We start from the raw sequence: 26,088 nt of genomic DNA on the forward strand, positions 1-26,088 counted from the left end.
TCACAGCACCTTCAGGTGAAAGCCAAGACTGGGCTACAGCACCTGTCAGCACACGCAAGAGCCAGGACTAGGATCTCCTGTCAGGTTGCTGCTTCCACTGATGGGAATGAGAGTTGAAATGTGGACAGCACAGTGTGAGAAGGGCTGCAGCACCTCTCAGCCAGCATCTAGTCTAGAATCAAGAGTGGGCAAGGCTGCACCAGGCTGTAGCACCTATGGGCAAATGCCAGGACTGTGTGCAGGCCATCCCAAACTAGGTTACAACACGTGCTAGCACACACAAACCCAGAACTTGGAGTGGGCTTGGTAGGGGAATCTTAGGGACAGCCTTACCAGTCCTCTGCTTCCACTGTTGAGACAGAGAACCTATACTATGGCTAAACCAGGCCAGGAAGGGCTACAACATCCCTTAGCTTGCAGTTGGGTTGAGTCTGTGGGAGGACCAAGTTGTGCTTGGTTGCTGCAACTGCTGGCACATGTAAGAGCCAGAATAAGTTTGGAGCAGCCAGGGTTTACAGCAGTGTTTTCTGGAAAGTGGCTGGACTGTGTGCAAGTTATGTCAGACTGGACTGCTATTCCCCCTAGCAAGCACAAGTTCAGGGGCTGTAGGGAAACTGTGCCTCCTCCACCCTCCGCAATAGGTTTTAGCTGCTGTTGGTGAGCTTGAGAACCAGAACTGGGGGCAGGCCAGGCTAGTCAAGGCAGGAGGACTCATCAGCATGCATGTGGGCCAAGTCTGGAGTTGCATCAGGCTTAGCCAGGCCACAGCACCCATTGTTTGCACAAGAGCTGGATAGGAGGCAGGATGGACCAGAATATGCCACAGCACGTGATGCATGTGCAAACCAGGGCTGTGGGTTATTGGGGATCACCAGACTAGACCAGGCACTTGTTGGTATACATGAAGACCAATCCTGTCACAGACTGGGCTGGGCTGGGCTAGGCTTCAGCACCCATCAATTCATGTGAAAGATGGAGCTGGGAGTGACACTGACTAGATATCTGCATCCAGCATTTGCATTTTCTGATGCAGGTGGCAGACTGAACCTGACCCTGCGCTAGCTGGTTCATGCAAGAATCAAGTTCCTTGCAGGGCTCCCCAACTGGAGTGCTGAACTCAAACTCCAGTCACAGAGAAAATCACAATATATGTGGTGCATGTATTGGGACTGGGTCTCCTCAGCTGCTGATGCCTGCACAGTGGACAGTATGCTCAGATGCAACCCAGAAACATGACAGTCAGCTCATCTAGGCCAGCAGAGGACACTGAGTGCCTCGCCAAAGGATGGAAAGCACAGCTTGGACCATTCTTCTGGCCAAGCTTTGCAGCAAGTGTCTGAGCAAGTGTCTGGGTCTATGGATATACTAAGGTGGACTTTGTTAGACAATAGATCTTGGAAAGACTTTCTCAACCTTGATGCAATGAAGTCAACAATGCCTCAGACCTATCCATATCACTCAGGTAACCCCCTCAGAATATTCTTCTCCACATCAGGGTCTCTAAGGCATTGTCAAATGACTGTCCCCTACCCCTGGGTGTTGAGGTAGTTTCACAGCAAGGAGTGGCCTCCTCCCCTCTTCCCTATGGGCACAGAAAAAAAAATTGACATTCCTCTGAAAAATACATTGACATACATTTGTGAAGAGACCCCCAGAATACCAAGAGAATTCTGCAATTACTCTTACATGAAGGAAAGATCTTATAAGCAGTACAGTTGTGATTCAATTGGAAAATGTATACCCAATGAAAAAACATTAGATTCCAGGATTGCAGGGGCCAAGTAATGGCACTCAACCAGCAAAGAAAAGGTAGGCATAGAAACAGTGACCAAAAAATGCAATCAAAATTGTCTGCCTCCTTCCACCGTGTGGTGTTAAATTCCTAATCATGATGTTTTCTGAAGTGAAATAAGAATCCCACTAAATTCTTGCTTTTTCTCATTGGGACCAATGTAATGCACTAAGCTGAAAGAAATTGCTCCCAGCTTAGAGCATGTGCAGCTCACTGTAGTCCCTCAATTTCCACCTTTACCACACTATAAAAAATGGCTCCTCACATAGCAGTGCTGGAGCTTTGAGTCTGTTGGCTGTTAGGTCTGGAGTAGCCTGAATGTATTTTAGGCAATACCTATAGGATGCTAAATTGATATGATTTTCCCTATGGCATCAGATCAAAGCACTTAGCTGGAAATGAGTTGTTTCAAGCTTAGCACATGCCCAACCTACCAGTCCCACAGCCTTTGCCCCACTACAGAAAATGGAACCTGATATGGCACTGGCAGGAGTCTGGGCTGTGAAATTCACCTGTTCCTGCACCAACTGCTTGGAATCTACTGCTTTGTCTTGACTTGTGGACACATCAAACAAATCAGTAGGATTGTTAGAAGCAATTAACTTGCAGCCACTCATTGTCAGTTCTAAATGCCTTGGAGTATATTTAAAACTCCTGCTCTTGAACAGAAAATGTTGCATGACTTGGGGTGGAGATAGCTCATTAGTCATCCTCCCCTGTGCCCATCTTAAATCACTATGATAGCAATCAATTTTAAAGGAGTATGTGGAAGGTCCCAGTACAATATTCTAGTGGGTAAATCCTCACCTTGCAAGCACCAACACTGTGGGGAGCTGTAGGGAGCCTGCATCCTTCACCCTAGACGGACGGCGCCAGACTGCCGCTTCCTCCTGTGCTAGAAAAAACAAGCTACAGGAAGTCTGCTGTGATTGGCCCAGGGGTGCGTGGATGGCGCGTGGACAGCGCGTGATCTGTGTGATGATTGGCCTGCCCACTGCGTGCACAGGTGACCTTTACTTCGATTGGCCGGGTTACCCAGTATATAAGGGAGCCAGAGAACTGGGGCGGGGGGGGGGGGGGGAGAGAGAGAGCACCTCGGAGAGAGCGCACCCCGCGGACGGAGAGAGCGCACCTCGGAAAGAGAGAGCGCACGTCGGAGAGAGCGCACCCCGTGGACAGAGAGAGCGCACCCCACCGAGAGAGAGCGCACCTTGGGGAGAGAGCGCGCACCTCGGGGAGAGAGAGCGCACACCTCGCGATGGTGTGGCTGCTGCGAGGCTGCACGGCGGCTGCCGCACGCCCACCGCGCGCCGGTTTTGCTGTGTCTTCTCCACAATAAAGGCTCCGCAAAGACAACAAGTGTCCAGGTTTGACTTGCTGGCCAAGGGACCCTGACACAACACAATAGCTCATCTAGTTAATCCTCCATCTCCAAGTTCCAGCATCCCATATGGGCACCAGTTCATGTTCCAACTCTTCCACTTCAAATCCAACTCCCTGCTTGTGGCCTGGGAAACATGCCAATATTTTCCAGAGCTTTGGTACCTTTCACCCATGTGGGAGACCCGGAAGAAGCTCCTGACTCCTGGCTTCAGATCAGCTCAGCTCCAGCTGTGACAGCCACTTGGGGAGTGGATCAGCAGACTGAAGATCTTTCTCTCTGTCTCTCCTCTCTCTATAAATCTGACTTTCCAGTAAATATAAGTAAATATTTTTTTTTAAAAAAAGGGAATATATGAAAAATACAACCCTACTTAAATGCACAGTTTACTGCAAACCCAGAGCACAGGACCTTGCTGCATGGCAATATACATTTCTAATGCTGAAATTATGATGTTTCACAACACTAGCTTTCATCAGACCTCACTGTTGTCCAGTGATGGCCTTCCTACTAACAGTTTTAAAAGACCAAAGAAAGTAAATAAATAACTTTAAAAAAGGAAAGTCCAAGTAATCCTATTCAACTTTCAGAAGGATTTTGTGACACAAATTAGGGAAATTTACGAAGGATAATCACAGCAGAACAAGTGGGAGAAGTAAAACACAACTTTAACCAAAAATATACCTCCTTTTGAGATTGATCGCAGTCATATGGAGAAAAACTTGGTCGTAGGCTCTTATGGCGCCGAATGAGAATTTCCTTTGCCTGTTCTGCTGTTGCCATTTCCCCTGGAAGGGTGTACTTGTTATATGCTGGAGCCTGGTCAAAATGCATGAAATAAGGATTTCAGAATTAAACTATGAATAATTTGAACAAAAAAAATAAATTCAACCTATACATAAAAAATTTATATACTCTATTAGTGTATGAAGTATGTTAGCATTCTTAAGTGATTTCAAAAGTAAAGTTATTTTGAGTGTTACAGGTGTTTCTTGGGTCTATGAAATAAAGAGCATTCATATGTAGGTGACATGTGACAATAAGCACCTAAAACTGGTAGAAATATGCAGAATCAGAGATTTTGCATGCTATTTAAGCTAATTTGGTATAGGTTCAAAGAAGATTGTAGTGGATTGATTATGCTAATGGTAAACTCTCATTACTTACAGAATGCATTTTTTTTTTCGGAAAATGAGTGAAGTAGATTTGTGCACTGCCAAAAAGCAAAGAAGGTAGTAACAGAAAAAATGAGTAACAGGAAAGATAGATAAAAATATGACCCATTTATGATATATATATTTAGATCTGGAAATGGACATAATTAATTTGAAATAATTAATGCATCAAGAATATAAAAAAGTTACATATGTGTATCAATAAATAAAAGAGTCCCCAAATGCTTCATGCATGAAACAAACTGACAGAAGTGAAAGGAAGAAATGAGTCTTATGAAAGTTAGGGACTTCATCACCCCACTTGAACAACAAAAAAAAAAAAAATGAAAAATAGAACATCTGGACAGAAAAACAGTAAGAAAATGCAGGATTCACACCCTAACTATAAACCAATTGGATCTAACAGAATATTTCAAGCAATTCTTCTTGAATAAATACGGAATATTTTTTTCAGTATAGACTATGTTAGACACCAAAACAAGCATCAATAAATGTTATGGTTGATATGACACAAGACATATTTGCTGATCACAATGATCACAACAGAATGGAGGTAATAATCAATGACAAAAGTGAAACTGAGAAATTCACAAAATACTGAAATTGAACAATACACTTAAATAACAGATCACAAAAGAAATCAGGAAATTAGGAAGTATATCATAAAGAAATTAGAAAATAATTAGAGAAAACTGAAACAAAACATAAAAAACTCATACGGTATGTAATGAAAACAGTATTAACAGGAAAAGGCTGAGCTATAAGTTTCTACACCAAAAAAAGAAGGAAAAAATCATGTTTATGGATTGTTATTATTGTTAACAATACTGTTCAAAGCAATCTACAGCTTCCAGCTTGGGAAAGCAGAGGAGGATAACTCAAAAGCTTGGACCCCTGCACCCACTCAGTAGACCTGGTACAAGCTCCTGGCCCCTGGCTTAAAATGGGCTCAGCTCTGGCTATTGTCGCCATATGGGGATATCACCAGCAGTTGGGAGATCTTTCTCTCTCTCTCTCCCTCTCTCTCTCTCTCTCTCTCTGTAACTCTGCCTTTCAAATAAAGATAACGTATATTTGCAAATCATCTGACAAATTGTATAGAGAACACTATTAAAAAAAAACAGTAAGAAAACAATCCAATAAAATATGGGCTAGGGGTTGGTGCCATGGTATAACAGGCTAAGCCTTCACCTGTGGAGCCAGCATCCCATATGGATACCAATTCAAGTTGCAGCTGCTCCACTTCCTATCCAGCTCCCTGCTTATGATGTAGAAGAAGAGCTAAAAACTTGAACAAACACCTCATCAAAAAAATATATAAGGAGTAAATGTGTAATCAAAGTTACTAAACATTTTACTCATTAGAAAAATTAAAATTAAGCCACTAGTGAAATAGTGCTCAGCTATTTATATATATATAAGAGCAAAAATTTTAAAATACTGACTATATTAAGTATTGCAAAGGATACAGAATTTCTGGAACACTCACACACTGCTGGTGAAAATGCTGCCTACCAAATCACTTCAGAAAGCAATTTGGCTTTTTCTTTAAAATTTTAAGTATAAGCCTACCAATGATTCTGGTTTAAAACATTAATAAAGAGAAATAAATGCAATGATCATAACAAATTTATTTGTGATAGGCAAGAATGTAAATCAATTTAGATAACCATGAATATGTGAATGGGTAAGCAAATTGTGTTGTATTTATAAAATCAAATAATGTAATAAAGTAACAAACTATATTGCGATGACTATCAAAGTAATTATGCTTACTGCATAAAGCCAGGAAATAAGAGTATATAAAGTTATTTTGCTTACATAAAATTCTAGGAACTATAAATGACAAAAACAGATCATTTAGTTGGCTTTGGGTAATGAGGCTGGACAGCACCAGATTGAAGGGATTACAAAGGATAATAAGGGGACTTTTCTAGTAACAATAGAACTATTAACTGCAACTTAATAATTTTTATATGATTTTCTAGTCCTTAGTATAGATCCACTAATTATGTTCAATGCCAACAGTGTTTCTAATCATACGATAAATTCTTAAGAATTTTTCTTAAATGTTGTAAAAATGTAACACACAGCAAACTATGCATATTTAAAGTATATAACTTCACGAAGTTTGACGTGTGGAAATATTTCACTAACTACTTCACAGTCAAGATAATGAGTTTCTGGGACCATGTTAAAAACATACAGGGACCAATTTTCAAATTGGCATTCACTACCCAAAATCAGGGTTATTTGAGAATCAAACAATTAAAAACTGCAACACATCAAATATAAAATACAATTTTATCCATAAAAATATTTAAAACTCACTTGTCAGCTTTCAAGGTTCTTAATACACCAACTCATTCCTCTAAAATCCATAAATACAGTTTAAAAGCATATATTTTTCCTTTCCTTCAAGGAAGCAGCTTGAAGGTTACCAAATAATTGATGATACTAGTTCTTTATAAAATAATATCAGCTAGTAAATATGAAGGGACTAATCCAAGCAAAAGGTTACCTCTAAAGGACTTGGAACTACAGTCACCCAGGTTGATGGCAGAATGATGATGATTCTTGAACCCATTAATCAACTTTCAGAAATTATATTTTCTCACATTTAATATGATATATGAATTATACACTATATCAATTATATAATTTTATATACTATTAACATTAGATGATATTATATACAATAGCATTACAGTACTATAATTGTATTATAATGAATTCAAATTAAAACTCTGAATCTATTGATTTATAAAATTGAAAAATTTGGGGCAGATGCAATGTCTCAGCTGGCTAAACCTCCACCTCCAAGCATCTGCGTCCCAAATGGGCACTGATTCATGTCCCAGCTGCTTCACTTATAATCTAGCTCCCTGCTTATGGCCTGGGAAAGCAGTAGAGGCTGGCCCAGGTCCTTGGGACCTTGCACCCAGAAGAAGCTTCTGGATCCTGGCTTCAGACTGGTTCAGCTCCAGTCATTGCAACCATTTTGGGGATGAGCCAGCAGATGAAAGATTTCTCTCCCTCTCTCTCTTTCTCTCTCTCTCTCCCTCCCTCCCTTTATCTCTCTAAAATCTTCCTTTCAAATAAAAATAAGTAAATGTTTTTAAAACACTTGATAAATGAGAGGAACTTGTTAAATATCACCATATGGATGCAATCACCCAAATCCAGAGATGGTGAAATTCTGAAGGACAAATTCTAAACTTTCTTAAGCAAATATATGTCTAGTGAATGGGATGTAATGAACCTGTTAGAGATGAAAGGGTCTTCCAACTCACACAAATATATTTTGCTGAATCCTGTTTCAATTAAAACAAATGTGAAGATATAATATGGAAAATTAAGTATGTACCATATTATGATATTAAGAAATTATTGTTAACTTGGGGGTGTAATAATGATATTGTGGTTATCTTTTCTATAACCATTCTGAAGTATTTTGAGGTGAAATAATTTCTCTAAGATTTTCTGTAAGGTTGTTGAAGAAAAAAAAATGGGACATAGAGAATCTAAGTACAAATTGTTGATTACTACTTAGCCTTGGTGATAGACTTGTAAAAATTCATTATAACATATCATCTTCTGTTTTATACATTTGAATACAAAATAATAAACTTTAAAGATTCCAATGTTTCCATGCACTCAAACAGAATAGAAAACTACCAACTTTAGGACAAATATTTTGGTTGAGAACTAACTTCTGCAACTGAAAATATATCTAGTCACTGGATTATTAACTATTAAAACTCAGAAATGTTATACAAACATTCTGAACTTTAGGTTTTTTTCAGTATTTTAACGGGAATAGTTACCATATTTAATTCCATAGAGGCATTATAATGTATAGCTAAAAATTCTCAAAGGGATATTACATGTTAGCCTACATTCCATAAGTCTTTCCACCTGTTACCGAGCAACCAGCAAACCCAAAAGTTTTGACATTTATGTCAACTAGCATTCCCGTTATTTTTATTTCTAAGGTTATAAAATGTACAGATGAGAAAATTGTCTTAACTGCAATGACCTGAAAAGTACAAATTGAGAGCAAGCTGTTTTTAATGTAAATGAAAATGTTTAATTTCAAAATTAGATTACACCTATTTCCTTGTAGACAAAATTTTCCTCAATGAAGAAAGGGGCAACATAGGAACCCAATGTGCTTAAGAATTTCCAGATTTCTGAGCTATTAAGAAAAGATTACCTAGTACTCTGTCTTTTAAAACTAAAACATTTCATTTTTGTCACATGCTAAACAAAATAGAGGTTATTATAGAAAAGTGTATGCTTAAGAAAATGCCATCGAGGACCTGTGGGCATTACGTAATGCACTACATTAGCAGTTAAACAGAAATTGTTGCAGCACTTTCCTACAAGTGAAAAGTCTGCATGTAATTTGAACACAGACTTGTCACTTCACTTACTATGTCAATATTACAGTGACATGTAAGGCTAAAGTTTCCTTTGGAACTATAAAACAGAAAAGAAAGAACATGAATTCCATCTGGGTGACAACTAAAGTGAAATGTACTTTAAGAAAAATCTTACCACTCTCCTAATTTTATAAAGGTTTGTACTCAATATTTCTTGAATATTATCCAGGAGGTCCTGATTTGTAGGTGCTGGAGATTGAATTGACATAGCTGTCTCACGGCTGCGACTAGAAAAAAAAAAAAATCTGGGTTCTTAATAGGCATTCAACCCAGAAATATACAAATTCAATAAATATATTCGTGGAAACCTAAATGGCAATATATACACATATTCCAAAAATACTTTGAAAGGCTGAATAGGGAATGGCAGATTAGGAGCCCAGAGAGACTCATTGGAAAGCAGAAAGTTGAGTTTTAAGGTCAATAAGTCCAAACAGGCAGGAAACCTATTCTTTAAAAGAAAATTGCATTTATTTATATAATTCAGAAAAGCTGATTATAATGTTAAATCTTGTTAAAACGTTTTCTATTTCAAAAATGTACAAGAGAATTTATATATAAGCATAATAACAGTAGATCTGATTATTTCCACTTGAGTTAAAATGTTAGTTCAGTTATGAACATGCTGCCATCCCTCCCGTTGGTAATTTTTAGCAGGAAAATGCTCTGTTTTGGCATACTACTTAATTCAAACAGGATAGCATGGAAGTGGAAGGAGAGTCAGTTCTCAATATTTTAAAACACATTTGTATGCACAGGCCAGTAGATATCTAAACAAAAAGATTTCAGAAGACAGGCTTTTTCAGGAGTGCTTCACTGTATCCTCTTTACACAGTCAAATAAGTGTCCATAAAATGTTGATAATAAATTCCTAAAAATTGCTTTAATAAGTTATAGGAGCGATGGTTTTTAAATTTAAATAACTTACCATTTAAGGCAAATGATAAATAACATAACTATGCAGACTGATATTTTTCTTAAAAACATATCGGATAATCATAATTGAATTTATTTTCATAGTACAAGCTCATAGTACTTGTAACATAAGAAAATTTATATGAACATCGTGTAATTAATTCTTTATTCTCTATTGAAACTTGGACATACTATCAGGGAAAATACATCAAAACCTGACGATTTAGCATACTCCCATCCTAATATTAATGTCAAATTTATATTATTAAATCAAGGGGCATTTAAATAATTTTATGGTCATTTCAGACAATAATGAGACCCCAGCTGTATAATTTATATAAAATGAATTTCACATTCAGGGTCCTGAAGTAATCAGGTTTGTTGTTATGCTTTTCAAATACATCAAATTTATATTGTTCCTTTCATTGTGTTCTAATTTCGTAGCTTCCAGCTTAATAAACAAAAAATGTGAATGGTTATAACCTTCCTGAATACATCGGAAACCTAATCCACTCAAGAATTTGCAGCAGAAGGCATACAGTCATTACTGACTTATCCTTCTTTCTATATAGCTAGTCTCCTCCTCAACATGTGTAAGATCCTGCTGAGATAATTCATAGCAGAAAACATGTTAGTAGTTTGGTGTAGCTCACATTTCAAAAGGCAAGACAAAAATCCCAACAATAATATTATATTCTTCCCTAATTAGAAAACTTTTTTAAAAACATATTTTGATATTCTACTGTAGTGCATATTTTTAACTTCTTGAAATTAATTTCTTTATAACTTCAGTAACTGTGTGGTACTCCCAAAATATTCCCAACCTTATATTTGGCTTTGTTAATTTTTAGCTTCCATCTTGTTTTACTTTCAAATTTTCACAATTTCTTTTCTAAATGTTGTTGCTGTTTTTCTGGGTCTGACATTAATAAAAGCATGCTCTCAAATACATAAAGACCCAGTAGTTTCTCCATCTAGAGAAAATTATGACTAATTTGTGCATGCATATATTTTTTAAGAAATTTCACATTTGCAGAAATCTAACACATAAAATATGGATATATAAATTGTTGTTTCTACCAAAAAATGATAATTCCATAATTTCCAGTACTTATTCCACTCAGCAATGCACTCTGTATACACTTTTACACCAGTATACAAGAATGTTTCAAAAACATGGAAAATGTGTTTTATGATACATTCATATTATATTCAAACAGTATATTTTCAATGATTCTTAAGATCAAATTACTAGGTCTTTATGTAACCACATAAACTTGTGTTTTAATTTCATTCTCTGCAAATTTTTTGAAGTACCCTTGTATACTATCTACATTTGTAAAATTACTGACCTTGAGTGCTGAACAACAGGCAAATTATTAGACCTTTACTTCTGAACAGAGTGTGGAGAAATAAATTACCCATCTCTGAAATGTATTCCAGTTAAATTAAGTACAAATGATTGTCAAAGATGTTGTCCAGAACTAAAAACATTCTATAAAAATTTAAGCAAACAATGCTTTCAAATTTCATGATGCAGAAAAAAAAGCATATCCCTATTTGTGTACAGTGTATAGTAAACAATTACAATAATATGACTCTCTTTGTACTGTAACTTTCCATGTTTTCTCTTGTCTCTCTTAACAATTGCCTATAGATGTACAGCCAGAAAATCGACAACTTAACACCTTTTCTCTGTTGATTATCTCCATCAAAAACAAACTCCCTTTTAATACTCAATTATATGTTAGTCAAAAACATATCAACAGCAATTTATTTTACTTAAGTCTTCAAGTGAAGTAAAAATAAAATACATACCTTGTGGAATATAAATAATATTTTAAGACATTTAGTGCACATGATTCCTAGCAGAATTTGTTTCATTAAGATCTGTCTACTGTTCCGTGCCAAACAATGTAGTATATATTACATAAAATTTAGTATTAGTTGTTGCTGTGTTTCCAGGAAATGATGTAAATAAAGGCAAGCTGCACAATCAAAAAAGATGCTTTGAAGAACTATGTGATTCATCTGTGCTATCTCATTAAATAATTAAAAGCATACATGCATGCACACATATACATACTTACAGCAAGGATGTGCTAGATGGCGTATGTATTAACTGGCCTGCTTCTGCTAGTTCAATGGCGTGTTTTCTCTCAAGTTTTTCATAAAGAAGGACAATGCTTGATTTCGGCTGGTCATATTCTCTGAGCAAGATCTTCTGAAGGTATCTACTATTGAAATATTCTAATCTGTTCAAGGAGCAAATAACAGAGATTCCAGAAATTTATTTCCATTATTAGGACTTTTGTATTATCATCAGAAAGTTCCAAACCTGGTTCATCTACTGCCTATTTCACATATAGTTCATTTACATAGAAAATATAATGCATGGTAGAGGAAGAAATATCATCCAAGGAATTTTGATTTATTTTCAAGTACATGGTAATGAAGAAATTGAAAGCATAGTTTGATATGTCAAGAGTACACCAGATCTAAGGTAATTCTCTTAGGAAGACAAAATTAACTTTTAAAACAGAAATACTAGTTTAGAAAAGTCTACATTTCAGAGAAAGCCATGAACGAACATGACATTTAATATAGCAGCTTGATAGAGGAGTACCTATACAGAAAGAATGAGAATAAGGTGAAGAATGAAAGGGGATGACCCAAATTTGCATAACTCTGAAGGAAGGTTTAAAAGGTTGTGTAGCACTCCCCTCCAAAAAACTCATTGTGTAAAACAACACAGAACATTCTAAAACAGAAAAGCTAAGTAACTAAATTAAACTATTCATTAAAATATTTTGGGTTCTATGGAACTGTAACGTAAAATTCAAAATTTAAAAAGTCAAAACAATATTTTGCATTTTGTTTATGAGACAATGTAAGACAATAAGTATAAATATGCCCATTTATGGTCTTTAAATCCTTTTCCTCTGATCAATAATCAGCATGGAAGTAAAACATATGAAAAAGATACGATTTACATAGTCTAGGTTTATAATTAGGCCAAAATCCCTTATTGCTGCCATAGAGATTAAAATAAAATGTCTTTTTGAGAGACCACCATATGGAACTGTGTGTAATAGTCCCCAAAAGATGATAACCTGATAATTCTATGATTTATTATATAGTTATATATATTTTTTAAAGATTTATTTTATTTTTATTGCAAAGTCAGATACACAGAGAGGAGGAGAGACAAAGAGAAAGATCTTCCATCTACTGATTCACCCCCGCCAAGGGGCTGCAAAGGCTGGAGCCGAGCCAATCTGAAGCCAGGAGCCTAGAGCCTCCTCCCGGTCTCCCACACGGCTGCAGGGTCCCAAGGCCCTGGGCCATCCTCAACTGCCTTTCCCTGCCCCAAGTAGGAAGGCAGATGGGAAGCAGGGCCGCCAGGATTAGAACCAGTGCCCATATGGGATTCTGATGCATGCAAAGCAAGGACTCCAGGCACTAGGCTACCATGCCAGGACCTAGTTTTGAATTTTACATTAGTATTGCCTCTCTTGATGAAAAAAGGGGGAAAAAAGGAATGAAAGAAAAAGAAGAGAAAAGGAGAGTTGTTTTAATTGTCATCATTTTTAAAAATATGGAGAAGGTTAAAGCTCAGCTTAAATTTAAAGAAATATATAGAAAGAAAATCCTTTTTTCTATACATTACACAGTTATAATTTTGGTAAATCCTCACTTGTCTTTCCAGTAATATTGTCCCCAGTGTCCTGATATATCTTCTATGCCGGCCAACAAATGGTCAAAGAACTGAAACAGAACAAAACATGGACCTGAAAACACAGTTTATATAAGAAATAATTAATATCAAATAAATGGATCCATCAAAAATATATTTTTTCTTTACAGTATCTGAATTGCTTCTTGAATCTTTCACAGGACAAACAAATCAAATCACGTGTGAGTTTTAGCATTGAAATTGCCTATTTTAAGTTAAAAATCTTCATATCGATCCATATGATGTAATAGATTCATCCATAAAAGATCTGGAATTGTTATTGTGGAGGAAACAAAAGATATAAAAGCGTGAGACTGTGAAACACTTAGAACCAAATGGGAGAGGCAAGACTTAGACAAGGAGCTAGAGGGAATTTCAAACTTGACATGCATGTACATGTACAAATATAATAAAAAAAAGCAAAATTTAAAATATAAGTACAGAAATATGAGTTAGAGGTTGCTTGAACATAAGTACACATTTGTGAAATCAGCTCTGATGAAATAGGAATGTGCACAGAAAAAAGAAATCATTCCTTATGACACCAACAGTATAAAAAAGCATAAGGGAGAAAATAAGAAAACAAATCTTTTATTTTCTTAAAATTTATTTATTTATTTATTTATTTATTTATTTGAAAGTTACAGCCAGGGAGAGAGAGGTCCTTCATCCCATGGTTTACTCCTCTAATGGCCTCAACAACCAGAGTTGAGTCAAGCCAAACACAGAAACCAAAAGCCTCATCCAGATCTTCCCATAGTCTTGGCATTGGCCCAAACACTTGGCCATCCTTCATTGCTTTTCCCAGACCATCATCAAGGAACTATATCAAAAGTGAAGGAGCCACGACACAAACCATGGAATAGCTTTACCAGCTATGCCGCAATGCTGACCCCAAAATTTATTAACAGAAAAAAAAAACCTTCAATAGACATGTCCCAAGAATGTGGAAAAGAAACAGGACTTTCAATATATAATTAAGTTTAATTTGATATAATTATTCGTATGCAACATAAATCTATTTAAACAATTGACAAGCCCAACTTGAATGATAGTCTATAACAGTATATTCCAAAATGGAAAATTCTTGAAAGACAATGAAAAGCAGGAAAAACTACATTAAACGTAACATAAAATACAGCATTTAGAGGGAAGGTATAATGGTACAGCCTGTTAAGCTTCCCCTCTGCCACTTGTCTCCCATAGAAAAGTGCCTGGCTTGAGGATCAGCTACTCTGCACTTCTTATCCACCTTCCTATTAAGCACCTGGGAGACAGAAGATAATCGCCAAATCGCTCGCCACCCACATTAGAGACATGGATGGATTTCCTGATTCCCTGGCTTCAGCCTGAACAAATCAGGGTGTTGCAGCCATTTGCACAATAAGCCAGCAAATGGAGGTTTGGAGGATTCTCTCTCTCTCTTTCTGTCTCTGTTTCTTTCTCTCTATATCTCTCCTCCCGCACCCTCTATCTCTGCTCCTTCTGTCTCTCCCTTTCTCTCTCCCTCTCTCTGTAAATAGGACTTTGAATTAAATAAATATTTTTAAATACTAATAATGGCAGAATCTGAATGTAAGATATATGTATGTGTATATGTATATGTATATGAGACTAATTTGTACTACTTCACAATATTTGTTTTGTAAATCTAAAACTAATCTGAAATTGTTCAAGTGGTGGACATCATGGCTCTGTCTCTTCCTGTCTCTGCAACTCTGCCTTTCAAATAAATAAAATGATACTTTTTAAAAAAGTAACAATTTTTTTTTCAATATGGAAGTATGTTAACATAAATGTATCAGTTTCAGCCTTACAGATAGGATAGATTGCCTGGAATCATGTAAGAGTCTCCTTTCCTAGAAAGTAGCAATCCGCTGTGGAGTATTTAGGAATGGATGTCTGTAATTCAGTGTCAAATGATTTTAGCAAATGACAACAATACCATGTACAAATATAAACCGAGAGTGATAAATAGAAGCTGGCAACGGTGACTAACGAATTCAGGTAAAGGATAGATAGGTTTTCATTGAACTGTGATGTTGTTTGTATCATTGCACCTTCATTAAAGTATCTTTGTAACATTGATATTTTCAAAAACAAAAAGTTGGAAAAAGAAAATGCTCAAAGTTTTATTTAGTTCCATAAATTATTTAAATATATTACGTGCCATGAATATAATATATGCTGTGGTTATTAAAGTCATCCTTTCATGTGACAGGGGTAAGACAGTAAAAACCTGCATTTACTCTCAAATAATATAAAAATGTCATTCAATTCTAATAAAACAACAACAAATTTCTTTTACAGCTTGAAAAATTTCAAGCATTAGATTTTGAAGGAAAGGATGTAAAGAATTGAATTAATCATGCCTATATTTCTTAAACACATGATAATTAATAAAGTATACACACTGTACAAGAATAAAGGCAGGGTCTTTGCTGAAAATGTGTCCCTGAAAATCATGGCGTGTTCCAAACCGACACTAAAAGCAGGACTCTGATTGCATGCTCTTCTCTTTTATAAAAGCCATGGGCTCTTTTCAATAATAATATGTCTAACTGTATTTGAAATTGTGCTAAATGCCCTATATTTCATTGTTATATTCAACATTAATTCCGCATTATCATAATCAACATAACAAAATCTCTTTCATAAGAAGGTAGACGCAATAATATACAGTTTCAATTTTTTTAATGCTCTTATTTCTACTGTAGTAAAATGAGAAATTTTCATTTTCATTCTAGATACTTTTAAAATACCTTTCCAAAGAATACATTTTACAACAAAACTGTTCAATTATTTATCTTTCTCCGTCCTCAGTGGTGTGAAAACCCCACCAAAGACTAAAATATCTCAAGAAAAATTTCTCAACTTATATCTGGACTACACAGGCCACCTTATAAGCAATTGCTTTAAAATATCAAATAGAAAGTAATTTTAATGGGATGTTTTGCCACTATACTAATAATTTACATGTTATAGAAACAAAAATGCTCACAAAATTATTTAAAATAAAAGCAAATCATAGCTAAAGTATATTCAACCTGGACAGACTTTTGAAGGTCATACAAGCAATCATTTTAATCTGAGACAAGAGACACAGAGAAATTAAATCTTTGTCAATATAATTTGAAAACCTGAACAGTAACATAGCAGAACGCTACAATTCAAATAAGAAGTGCTCTTTCCCCCTCAGCAGCAGAACAGGTTTCTTGGTTCTTGAAACTACTAAAGCTGGCAACAATGAAAACAACATTTGGAAATTGGATCTCCTTTTGCATGGAAAAAAAGTCTAGACATAAAAACATGTAAGGGTTAGTTGCAGTCAACAAAATCATCTTTAGGTAGCTTACCCTAATAAGAATTTGCTCACTCACAGTTGGAGAGGTCTCTCTTCTCCTTGTAACATCTAGTAAGTCAACAAGAGGACGAATGGTCATCCCCTATAAAATGACAAATCAAAAAATTACATTCCCATTTGTACTTGAATATGTTCCTGGTACATTTGTGTTTGTGTGAGGATGTGTGTACATCTGACCATGATGAGAATGAAACTTAGAACATTAATGCAAAATTCAGAGGAATAATTACCCATGAACCTGCAAGAAATGCAATGATCTTGCCTCACGCAAAGCAATAGAGAATATACATCATATAAAATATTTTGGTTTACCTAATACACATATTTCAAAAACTTTACTATTATGTTTCAAAAATAGAAGTGGTCAAATAACAGAGCCTGTTAGATTTTCACATAGATTCTTAGTTATCTTGTAGAAAATACTTGTCTTTATGTTTTCTATTCTTTGAATCTTTCTAAAATGCTTATTTCTACAAAGAGTATACTTCTGCTTGCTTCTTATTTAACAGTTTTAGGAGAGGACTATAAAATAAACACACACTATACATTAAAAAGTGTTCATTAATTCATGCCCAAATATTCATGGAGTGTTTTTCATGAGATGAATCCTATATTAGGTCCTGGGATATAATGAAGAACTGAAATTGAATAGGTCCATGGATTCATACAATTTAGCATATTTCAGGGAGAGAGCCATTAGTCAAAGCATTGCATTGTGAATAAACAACAGCAAACAGATAAGTGTTATTAAAAATGAAGCAATTTTATGGCAAAATAATACATTTTAAATTGAAGAATAAGGCAGTGACATCTGAAATAAAACCTAAAAGATGAGTTTCATTAATCACATGAAGGGAGAAGAACTACTCCAGACTGAAACAATAGCACCAATAAAACACAATGGTAGGAAGCAGAGTAAGATGGCAGCTGAGTCATCTCAGTGATGGCAGTGATCATCTACACAGAGAGCCACTACTATGAAATGTGATTCACACACTAGGCTACCGAAGTCAGATGAGAGCTGCAGGATTTCAGTTTATTATAATAAGAAGAAAAGCTCCTTTGAAGAAAGCAAAACAAACAAACAAACAAACAAACAAACAAAAACAAACAGTTGGCAGCGTCATCCTTCCCCTAATTGACACAGTGTATCATGAAGAGAGTACTTAAACATTAATTTCAATCCTGTGTCCAACATGATAAAATTCAGTGTGGAATAGGGTGCCGTGCCCAGGAATAATAGCTGCAAATTGAATAGTTGAACTCTTTTTGTGTAAGTGTGACCTCATAAATGGTCAATTGCTTTTTTTTTTTAATTTTTCATGATACGGTTTCATAGGCATACGGATTTCCCCTTCCACCCCCCTGTCTGCCCCAATGATTTCCCCCCATATAACCCCCTTCAGCAACAGACACATGTCCATCATTCTGCTATTTAAGTGTATCAGGATATTATAGGTATAGACAATGGTAGAAAGTCCAGCTTCCCATTGTCAAACTGTATTTAACAGTTTCATTGTGAATCCTTCCTTTTGTTCAGGAGTACAGATGCATACTGCAATGTATCTTCACTTCCTAGTGTGCTGATAGCCATTATATAGTTCATCTAGATGAGTAGATGTATACAGACAGTGATTCCAAACAAAGCCTCTGGTCAGGTTTCAGTGCCACATACACATATCTATGGCCTCAGCTGATCAGTCTTAGGCTCCACCCAGCATCAAATGTGGCTAGGTGTTTCTGTCCAGAGTGAGTCCTTTCATGCATTCAAACAGAACTAGAACAAGTGAAGGCCTTGCCACACTGCATACATTCATAAGGCTTCTCTCCTGTGTGAGTCCTAAACCCTTTGAATGCAAACAGTGTTATGAAGCCTTCAGTTGTGCCCTTTCCTTCCACATCCACAAAAGGACTCACACTGGAAAGAAACCATATGAATGTCAGCTGTGTGGTAAGGCTTTCAAGTGTTCCTGATCCTGTAGAGTCCATGAAAGAACTCATGCTGGAGAGTAATTATATAAATGTAAGCAATGTGGTAACACCATCAGTTCTCCCAGTGTATTCAGAAGCCATAAACTCACACTGGAGAGCAACTTTTTGAATATAAGCAATGTGTTCAAGTCTTGCATTGGCTCACATCCTGACCAAACTTTTGTTTTATTGGATAGGAACAAAAATGAGAAAATACAGAAGTTTTCAATTTTAACAAATAACTTTTTTTAACAAATACTTCCTTTGCTGTGAAACTTCAAACTCATCGGGTAACTTCTGCTAGAGAGAGAGATACTGTGAGAAAGCCTGATACAAAGTGATTCATGTAGATTCCATAAAATGCAAAATATGAAAGTCATAAATGCAAAAAAAATGTGGCTAGGAGGAACAGTAAGAGTAAGTCCATAACAACAGCATACAGGATAGGTTTCTTCCCTACTCCCAGTTTGTGCTAGTCTCAATGGACTATAGGCTCTGTATAGCATCTGCTTCTTGATCTTAGAGGTCATAGACTAAGTAAATGGAACTAAACCTGCCTGAGGAGAAGCCTGCAGAATTGGACCATACATTTTTATGCATTTATTCAGTTCATTCTGCACAACACATCTACTGTGGATTCAGCATAAATACTGACTCAGAAAACATTGGAAGAAAACAGTAAAAACAGAAACCTTAACTTAAGGCTCCATCTAGTGTTGAAATAGCAGAGATTCCCACAGGCTCAGGAAAAAAAAAAAAAATGACAGACTGATTAGTATTTCTAGAATCACAAAGAAAGCTAAAGTGCTGTGACTCATTCTGAAATTCACAATGTGCCACACTGACAACCATCAGTAAGTCACAGGGCACCTTCACATCATCTAACAAACTAAATAAGGTTCCAGAAGCCAGTCAATTTAAATTTTCAAATATTTGCATGAAGATTTCAAAATAGGAAAAACAATGTAAGGAAACAATAAGCTTTAAGACAACAGGGAGAAAATAATTTAATACCCTAACAGATAAACTTCATAGAGATACTGAAATAATTAACAGAAATCCTCCAACTGAAAATATCTGAAGAGAAATTAAAAACATGATAGAAGACATCAATAACAGAATAGATCAAACAGAAGAAAGTATCAATAAGCTCAAAGACAGGTAATTTGAGACAACACAGTTGGAGGAGAGAACATAAAAAGAATCAAAAGTAACAAAGTTTATGGGAATTTTTGTGCGGGATGGATAGAACCAATAACCAAGCTATCGGGATTCAAGAGGGAATTGAAAATGCTAAATAAGTAGAAAATGTATGCAAGCATTTAAGACAGAAAAATTCCAAAACACAGAGGAAAAAACAAATATCCAGGTATAGATAACAAAGACAACTGATCAGGTTGAGGCATTGAAGTCTAAGCCAAGATGTGATCACGCTATCTAATGATAAAGACAGAGTTCTTACAGCTGCAAAGCAATAAAATAAAATAAACGTGAAAAGGTGCCTCAGTTTACCTGACTGCAGACTTCTCAGCCGTAATTTTACAGACCTGGAAGGATTAGCATGAGACTTTCATAGTACAAAAAGAAAAAGATCTATTAACCAAGAATCCTGAACCCAGCAAAGCTATCCCAGAGAAATGAGAAAGAGATAAAATCATTCCCAGAAAACAGTACTAAGAGAATGTGTCACTACCATGCCTATGTTGGAAAAAGAGTTATAAACTATTCAAAGCAAAGGAAATGATAATAGCTAGAAAGAAAATAGGAGAAAGTGGAAAACTCACTGGGAAGGATAAAGACATACTCAGAATGCTCTATTATTTCAATAATTGGATGCAAATTGTATTTTTGTATTAAAACTGAAACAATTAAAGATAATAATAACTACATTAAAATAATAGGAGAAAGGCAATAAAGATAAAAGTAAAATGGGACATCAAAAACTCTAAATGGGCCCGGCGCAGTAGCCCATCAGCTAAAGTCACTGCCTTGCACACACTGGGATCGCATATGGCTTTCGATTCTAATCCCTGTGACCCCGCTGCCCATCCAGCTCCCTGCTTGTGGCCTGGGAAAGCAGTCGAGGACGGCCCAAAGCCTTGGGATCCTGCACCCATGTGGGAGACCTGAAGAGGCTCCTGGCTCCTGGCTTCGGACTGGCTCAGCTCCAACCGTTGCAGTCACTTGGGGAGTGAATCATCAGACGGAAGATCTTCCTCTCTGTCTCTCCTCCTCTCTGTATATCTGACTTTCCAATAAAAATAATATCTAAATAATATTCTAAATGTTGGATGGAAGGAAATGCAATTATAGCATTCTTCATTAGTATTTCTTTTCACTTTCTCCTTTGTCTCCTTCCCTAGCTTTATAACCAATCTCAAGTTGTTAGCATTTCACAATTGCTCCTTATAACTGGAAAATTTACTTTTTTGTATAAAGTGAATAAATTTTACATATTTCATGATAGAGATTTAGAAGCATAGGGACTCCTCTCCCACCACCCTCCTTCCCTATCTCTCCTACTTTTTAAGTCTCCAGACATCCGGAAAAACAAAAATCCAATATTTAATAATGTAAAATTCAGAATAAGTTTGCCAAAACAAAGGTCAAGAGAAAATAACGTTTAGCTTATTTGTGATTTGTTATATTGCATTTTAAATGGGAGTTGTTTGAATTTGTTTAAAGCTTAAGGGCAAGACCCAGTTGCAAAGAGTGTTAATATATGTCAGAGTAAAAAACTGATGGAGACTCTAAGAGGGTAAAGGACTAGGTTACAGAATACAGCTTTGAAATAGCATATCCCATCCCTGTTGCAACAGGAACGAAAATGGAAGCAGACTGAGGCAGGCAGGGCTGGATGAGTAACTGAACCCCATGGATTAATACACACAGCTCAGTTACTCTTTCAAAAATTGCATCTTCAATGATAAGAATCTCAGGATTGTGTGTAGGGTGGGCTAATAAGAAGGTTTTCAACTATTCTGAACTCCCAAAAGAGTTTTTTTCAAAATAATTTCAAGGAAGCCACGTTTGTGTTGTCAATATGGCACTATCTCCTGTCATTTCACAGGCAAGAGTAAGAGATGCTAGATAACAAAGAAATGTCCTTCCCCCAAAACACAATAGCAAGCACACTAAAAAATTTTTTTTAAAAAAAGCTAGATTTGAAGATAAGAAAACCAAACAAGAGATCTCATAAGGTCAATGTCGATGCAGTAAGATTTACAGCACTATGACTCATGTGCAAATTGTCTAAGTCCATGCTCTTCTACTACACCATAGGAGATGATAGTTGAAGTTGAAAAAAAAAAAATCGTAAAGCATTCCTATCCAAAATGAGTAAAAGAAAGCATTTTAGCATATACAGTTGCCTTAAGTTTTCTAGTGTTCTCTAAAGATGGAAAAAGCACTTTAAATTGTCTTCTCAGTCTCTTGACTGGAGAAACACAACTTCTGTTTTCAACTGTGGTCTTTCTATTACATGATCATCTGTAAAATGAATATATTGATAATTATCCCATTTATTCATAACAGCAGATGACATGAAAAGTGTCAAGTCTTGGGGCCGGCTCAAAGGTTCAAATGGCTAATCCTCCACCTCCAATCTCCAACATCCCATATGGGCATAGGTTTGTGTCCCAGATGTTCCACTTCCCATCCAGCTCCCTGCTTATGGCCTGGGAAAAGCAGAAGAGAATGGGCCAAACTCTTTATACCCTGCACCCACGTGGAGATCCACAGCAAACTCCTGGTTCCTGATTTCAAATGCGCTCAGCTCTGGCCATTGTGGGCATTTGGGGAGTTAACTAATGGAAATTAATAGAAGATCTTCCTCTGTCTCTTCTTCTCTCTGAGAATCTGCCTTTCCAGTGAAAATAAATCTTTCGGCCCAGCGCAGTAGCCTGATGGCTAAAAGCCATCACCTTGGACGCACTGTGATTCCATATGGGCACTACTTCATATCCCAGCTGCCCCACTTCCCACCCTGCTCCTTGCTTGCTTGTGGCCTAGGAAAACTTTAGAGGATGGCCCAAAATCTTGGGACCCTGACCCCTGTGGGAGACCCAGAAGAAGCACTTGGGTCCTGGCTTCTGGCTTCAGCTGGGCTCAGTCCTGGCTGTTACAGCCACTTAGGGAATGAACCAGCAGCTGGAAGATCATTCTTGCTGTCTCTCTTTTGCTCTCTGTAAATCTGACTTTTCAATAAAAATAATAAATCTTAGGGAAAAAAAAGAATTAAATCTTTTTTTAAAAAGTGTCACTCTTAAATACTTATGCTGATGATGTCTCAAGCTCTAAGAAACCCAAGTCAGCATTGATTCTGTCCACCAGTATGTTCCATGTGTTCCACATGTTCTGTGTGCTACCTAGAACATACCTGTGCTGAACAAATAAGATTTGAACTCATTAATATTAAAGTAACATGAACGATAAAGTGCAAAAACAGATACAAGCTGAATCACACAGGTTTGCAGTCTGGTTGAAAATTAAAACTGTACTATGAAGAGCATAGATTCATCAGAATATGTAACTGGTTTCAATGATTAATCTTGTAAGCTGGTTTTTAAATCACAGTTACAAAGACTCATTAAAATGACATTTATCATTACAGAAGCAAGACTCATTTATATTAAACTTATCCTTACTATAAGGATAAATTTAGAGGGGGCAAGGTTATACAAACAGATACTATTAAATGACTGCTATTTCCACTATATGAGTTCCACAGGCTTTGACTCTTCTCTGAGGCAGAGGCTTTCTTTTCACAACAAGAGGGAAGATTGGTGTTATGGGCTTGATGTATCACAAAATTTGCTCTAAACAAATTTGACAGTTGTGTGTCATTTTGAGAGTCCCAATATAAATGATTTATATTGATTCTCAACTCTTTAATTAAATAAATAAGCTGACTACGTAGTATAAATTCAATTAAAATCAAATTTTAGGGATATGTCATGTCATAACATAGAAATACATTAAGAGGAAAATTGATTTTGTGGACCTTGCATGCTCAACAGCAGCACTAAATGAACTAACAACTACAAGGGCGAGTGATATTTGTTTCTTCAACTTTTAGAGTCAGAGGGGGGAAAACAGCAAGAATAAGACATCAACGAGAGTAAATGAAGAGTTAGAATCTGTCCCAAATATTGACCTCTTTTTTGATTTTCACAAATCAAATTACGATTGAATTGAAACTTTGAGAAAGAATTGAGCTTTATCCTAAAGTTTATTTGTGGAAATAAGCTAAGAAGAAAGTTCATAGTCAAATTCAAAACCTCAAGGTAGAATATGGGGGAAATGGCTGAAAATAGACAACAAAATCCACTTTCAAATGAGTGTTCACAGTACATAGCAGTTTAAAATGCATTTCAGACATTTTCTATTTTCAACTTGTTAGAGACATATGGAATGAAGCAAGTAATAATTTTCACTAATGTTAAAGAATCTCAAGGTGCCTAGCCCTTCATCAGCTCTTCAGCTCTTCTGAGTGACAAGAGTGCCTTCCTGTGCCCTGGGTTTCTTTAATGCACCAAGAGAGCATGTCGCCCCAACAGCTTCCTTTCCAATTTGAAACTAAACACTTTTTTTTTGGTAAGTGCACCTGAATTGCCCAAAGTCAGGAGATCATCATATTCACATGGTCTCCACAAGCAATTTTGTGTAATTCTTGCCTGTTAGATGACATTTGAATTGTGAGATTCCACTAAATTCATTCTGACATTTGAAAAATTATTATACAATGCTTTCCTTGGATAGAACCATATCCTTTTAACTATGTTTATCACTGGCAAAAAGCTTTCCAGTGTAAGCAGGTCCACCTAATGACCTGGTTGTTTTAAGAGCTGACTCCATATTTGCGTTTTTAAACCCATTCAAATACTCTCCACCTTCACTTGCTTTGATTCATTCTGTTTAATTCTACCAGGGAGAGAACAGACTTAAAGCCTCAAGCCAATAAAACTTGGTGATGTGTCCTTATTCAATCTGCTTTATGCAGTTGATATCATTATAAAATGCATCAAAAGTCAAGATTTTATTCTGTAAGGCTCGATCTCTATACTAACTGGCATATCTTGTTGAATGAGTCTTCATAGAATAATTTTGCAGTTCAAAATACATACGATAGGTGTGTGGAGTCTTCAAAAAGTTCAAGGAGAATATGTGTTATAAAAATGCATGGATTTTCAGTTTTTCAGCAAAATAAACATAGGTTTTAATCCCATCATCCATGAATTTCTTGAAACAGACCAATTGTGTGTTTGCACTTCATAGTTTTACTCTAAGAAAGTTTTTATCATTTATTCTTTTACTCCACATTAATGTTATTAACTATTTAAAAACATTTCATTTCACAGATGTTCATTGTACAATGCACTGGAGTCAGCAACTGAATTAGACACTGAATATGCATTGGTTCATAGGTTTTGTATGTGACATGAATTCCTATAACTCACAGTAAGCAGAGACAGACAGCACACACTAGGGACGACAATTGGTAAAGAATGAATGATGATGGTTAGATACAGTGATATTGGTTTTAAGTAAGAAGGAGAGGCAGGGAGGATAGTATAAGGGAGTATTGTACAGGCATTGTTAACTTTCTACTTCAAAGGCTAAGTGACAGATTCACATTTATTATAAGAAGAGTGATGTCAGCAAGGTGATGGAATAGGAAACATCGTCCCACAGAGGCATCAATTTGATAATTATATGCCTTCTGAGAAGTCCTAAATCCCATTAAGTAGTTACAATACTCCAGATGGGCCAAAAACTGAGCCACTCTGAAATGGGAATGAAGAACAATTTCACTTTACTTGCATCAGTGTTTCAGTCATGCGGGCATGATAGCACTGAGAGAGATCGCACTAAGCTGAGGCTTCTCCCTTGTGGAAGAGTCAGGGAGAAGAAATCAGCACACTTGCATTATTCCCTGCATTCTAGTGCACTGCCTAAAGAGCCGATTTGTGCCCCAAGTCACAGAAACTGGTGAGAAAATCTCACAACTTAGCAACCAGCAGGTAGCTATTAGGAAAGGACACGGAGAAGCAGGCGCACAATAGCCAGCATGATGTGTGACACTGAGAGAAGGTTAAGAGCCTAAGTTCTTCCTTCAGGTGCTAGAGAGAGGAGCACAGTGTGCCACAAATGTCCCTAGTTTGTCAGCACCTTAACCAAGGGTCAAGTTTATGTTTTGTCTAACCCAGAGTGTTGACAAAACCTTTAATAATGTGGTAAAGACAGTTAATAAGTAATGAAGAGGGGAAGATGATCTGCTGAACACAAAACAACTCAGCAAAGTTAGCAG

At 36.4% G+C, this 26,088-nt stretch overlaps 1 protein-coding gene across 1 annotated transcript in view; it reads right to left on the reverse strand.

Moving 5' to 3' along the window:
* The window catches only part of LOC121169132 (sodium/hydrogen exchanger 2-like), an 83,211-nt gene that overhangs the window by 29,196 nt on the left and 27,927 nt on the right, over window positions 1–26,088 (reverse strand). Inside the window, exons 6-10 of the mRNA XM_040999588.1 lie at window positions 16,801–16,890; window positions 13,406–13,476; window positions 11,799–11,963; window positions 8,909–9,014; window positions 3,858–3,992 (exon numbers count right to left, since the gene is read on the reverse strand). Of these exons, the coding sequence (XP_040855522.1) occupies window positions 3,858–3,992; window positions 8,909–9,014; window positions 11,799–11,963; window positions 13,406–13,476; window positions 16,801–16,890 (567 nt within the window). The remainder of the gene's footprint in view (window positions 1–3,857; window positions 3,993–8,908; window positions 9,015–11,798; window positions 11,964–13,405; window positions 13,477–16,800; window positions 16,891–26,088) is intronic.

This window comes from Ochotona curzoniae, unplaced genomic scaffold (assembly GCF_017591425.1).
Source record: "Ochotona curzoniae isolate NIBS_2020 unplaced genomic scaffold, NIBS_Ocur_1.0 scaffold_1852, whole genome shotgun sequence".
In the NCBI taxonomy this organism is placed as follows: Eukaryota; Metazoa; Chordata; class Mammalia; order Lagomorpha; family Ochotonidae; genus Ochotona; species Ochotona curzoniae.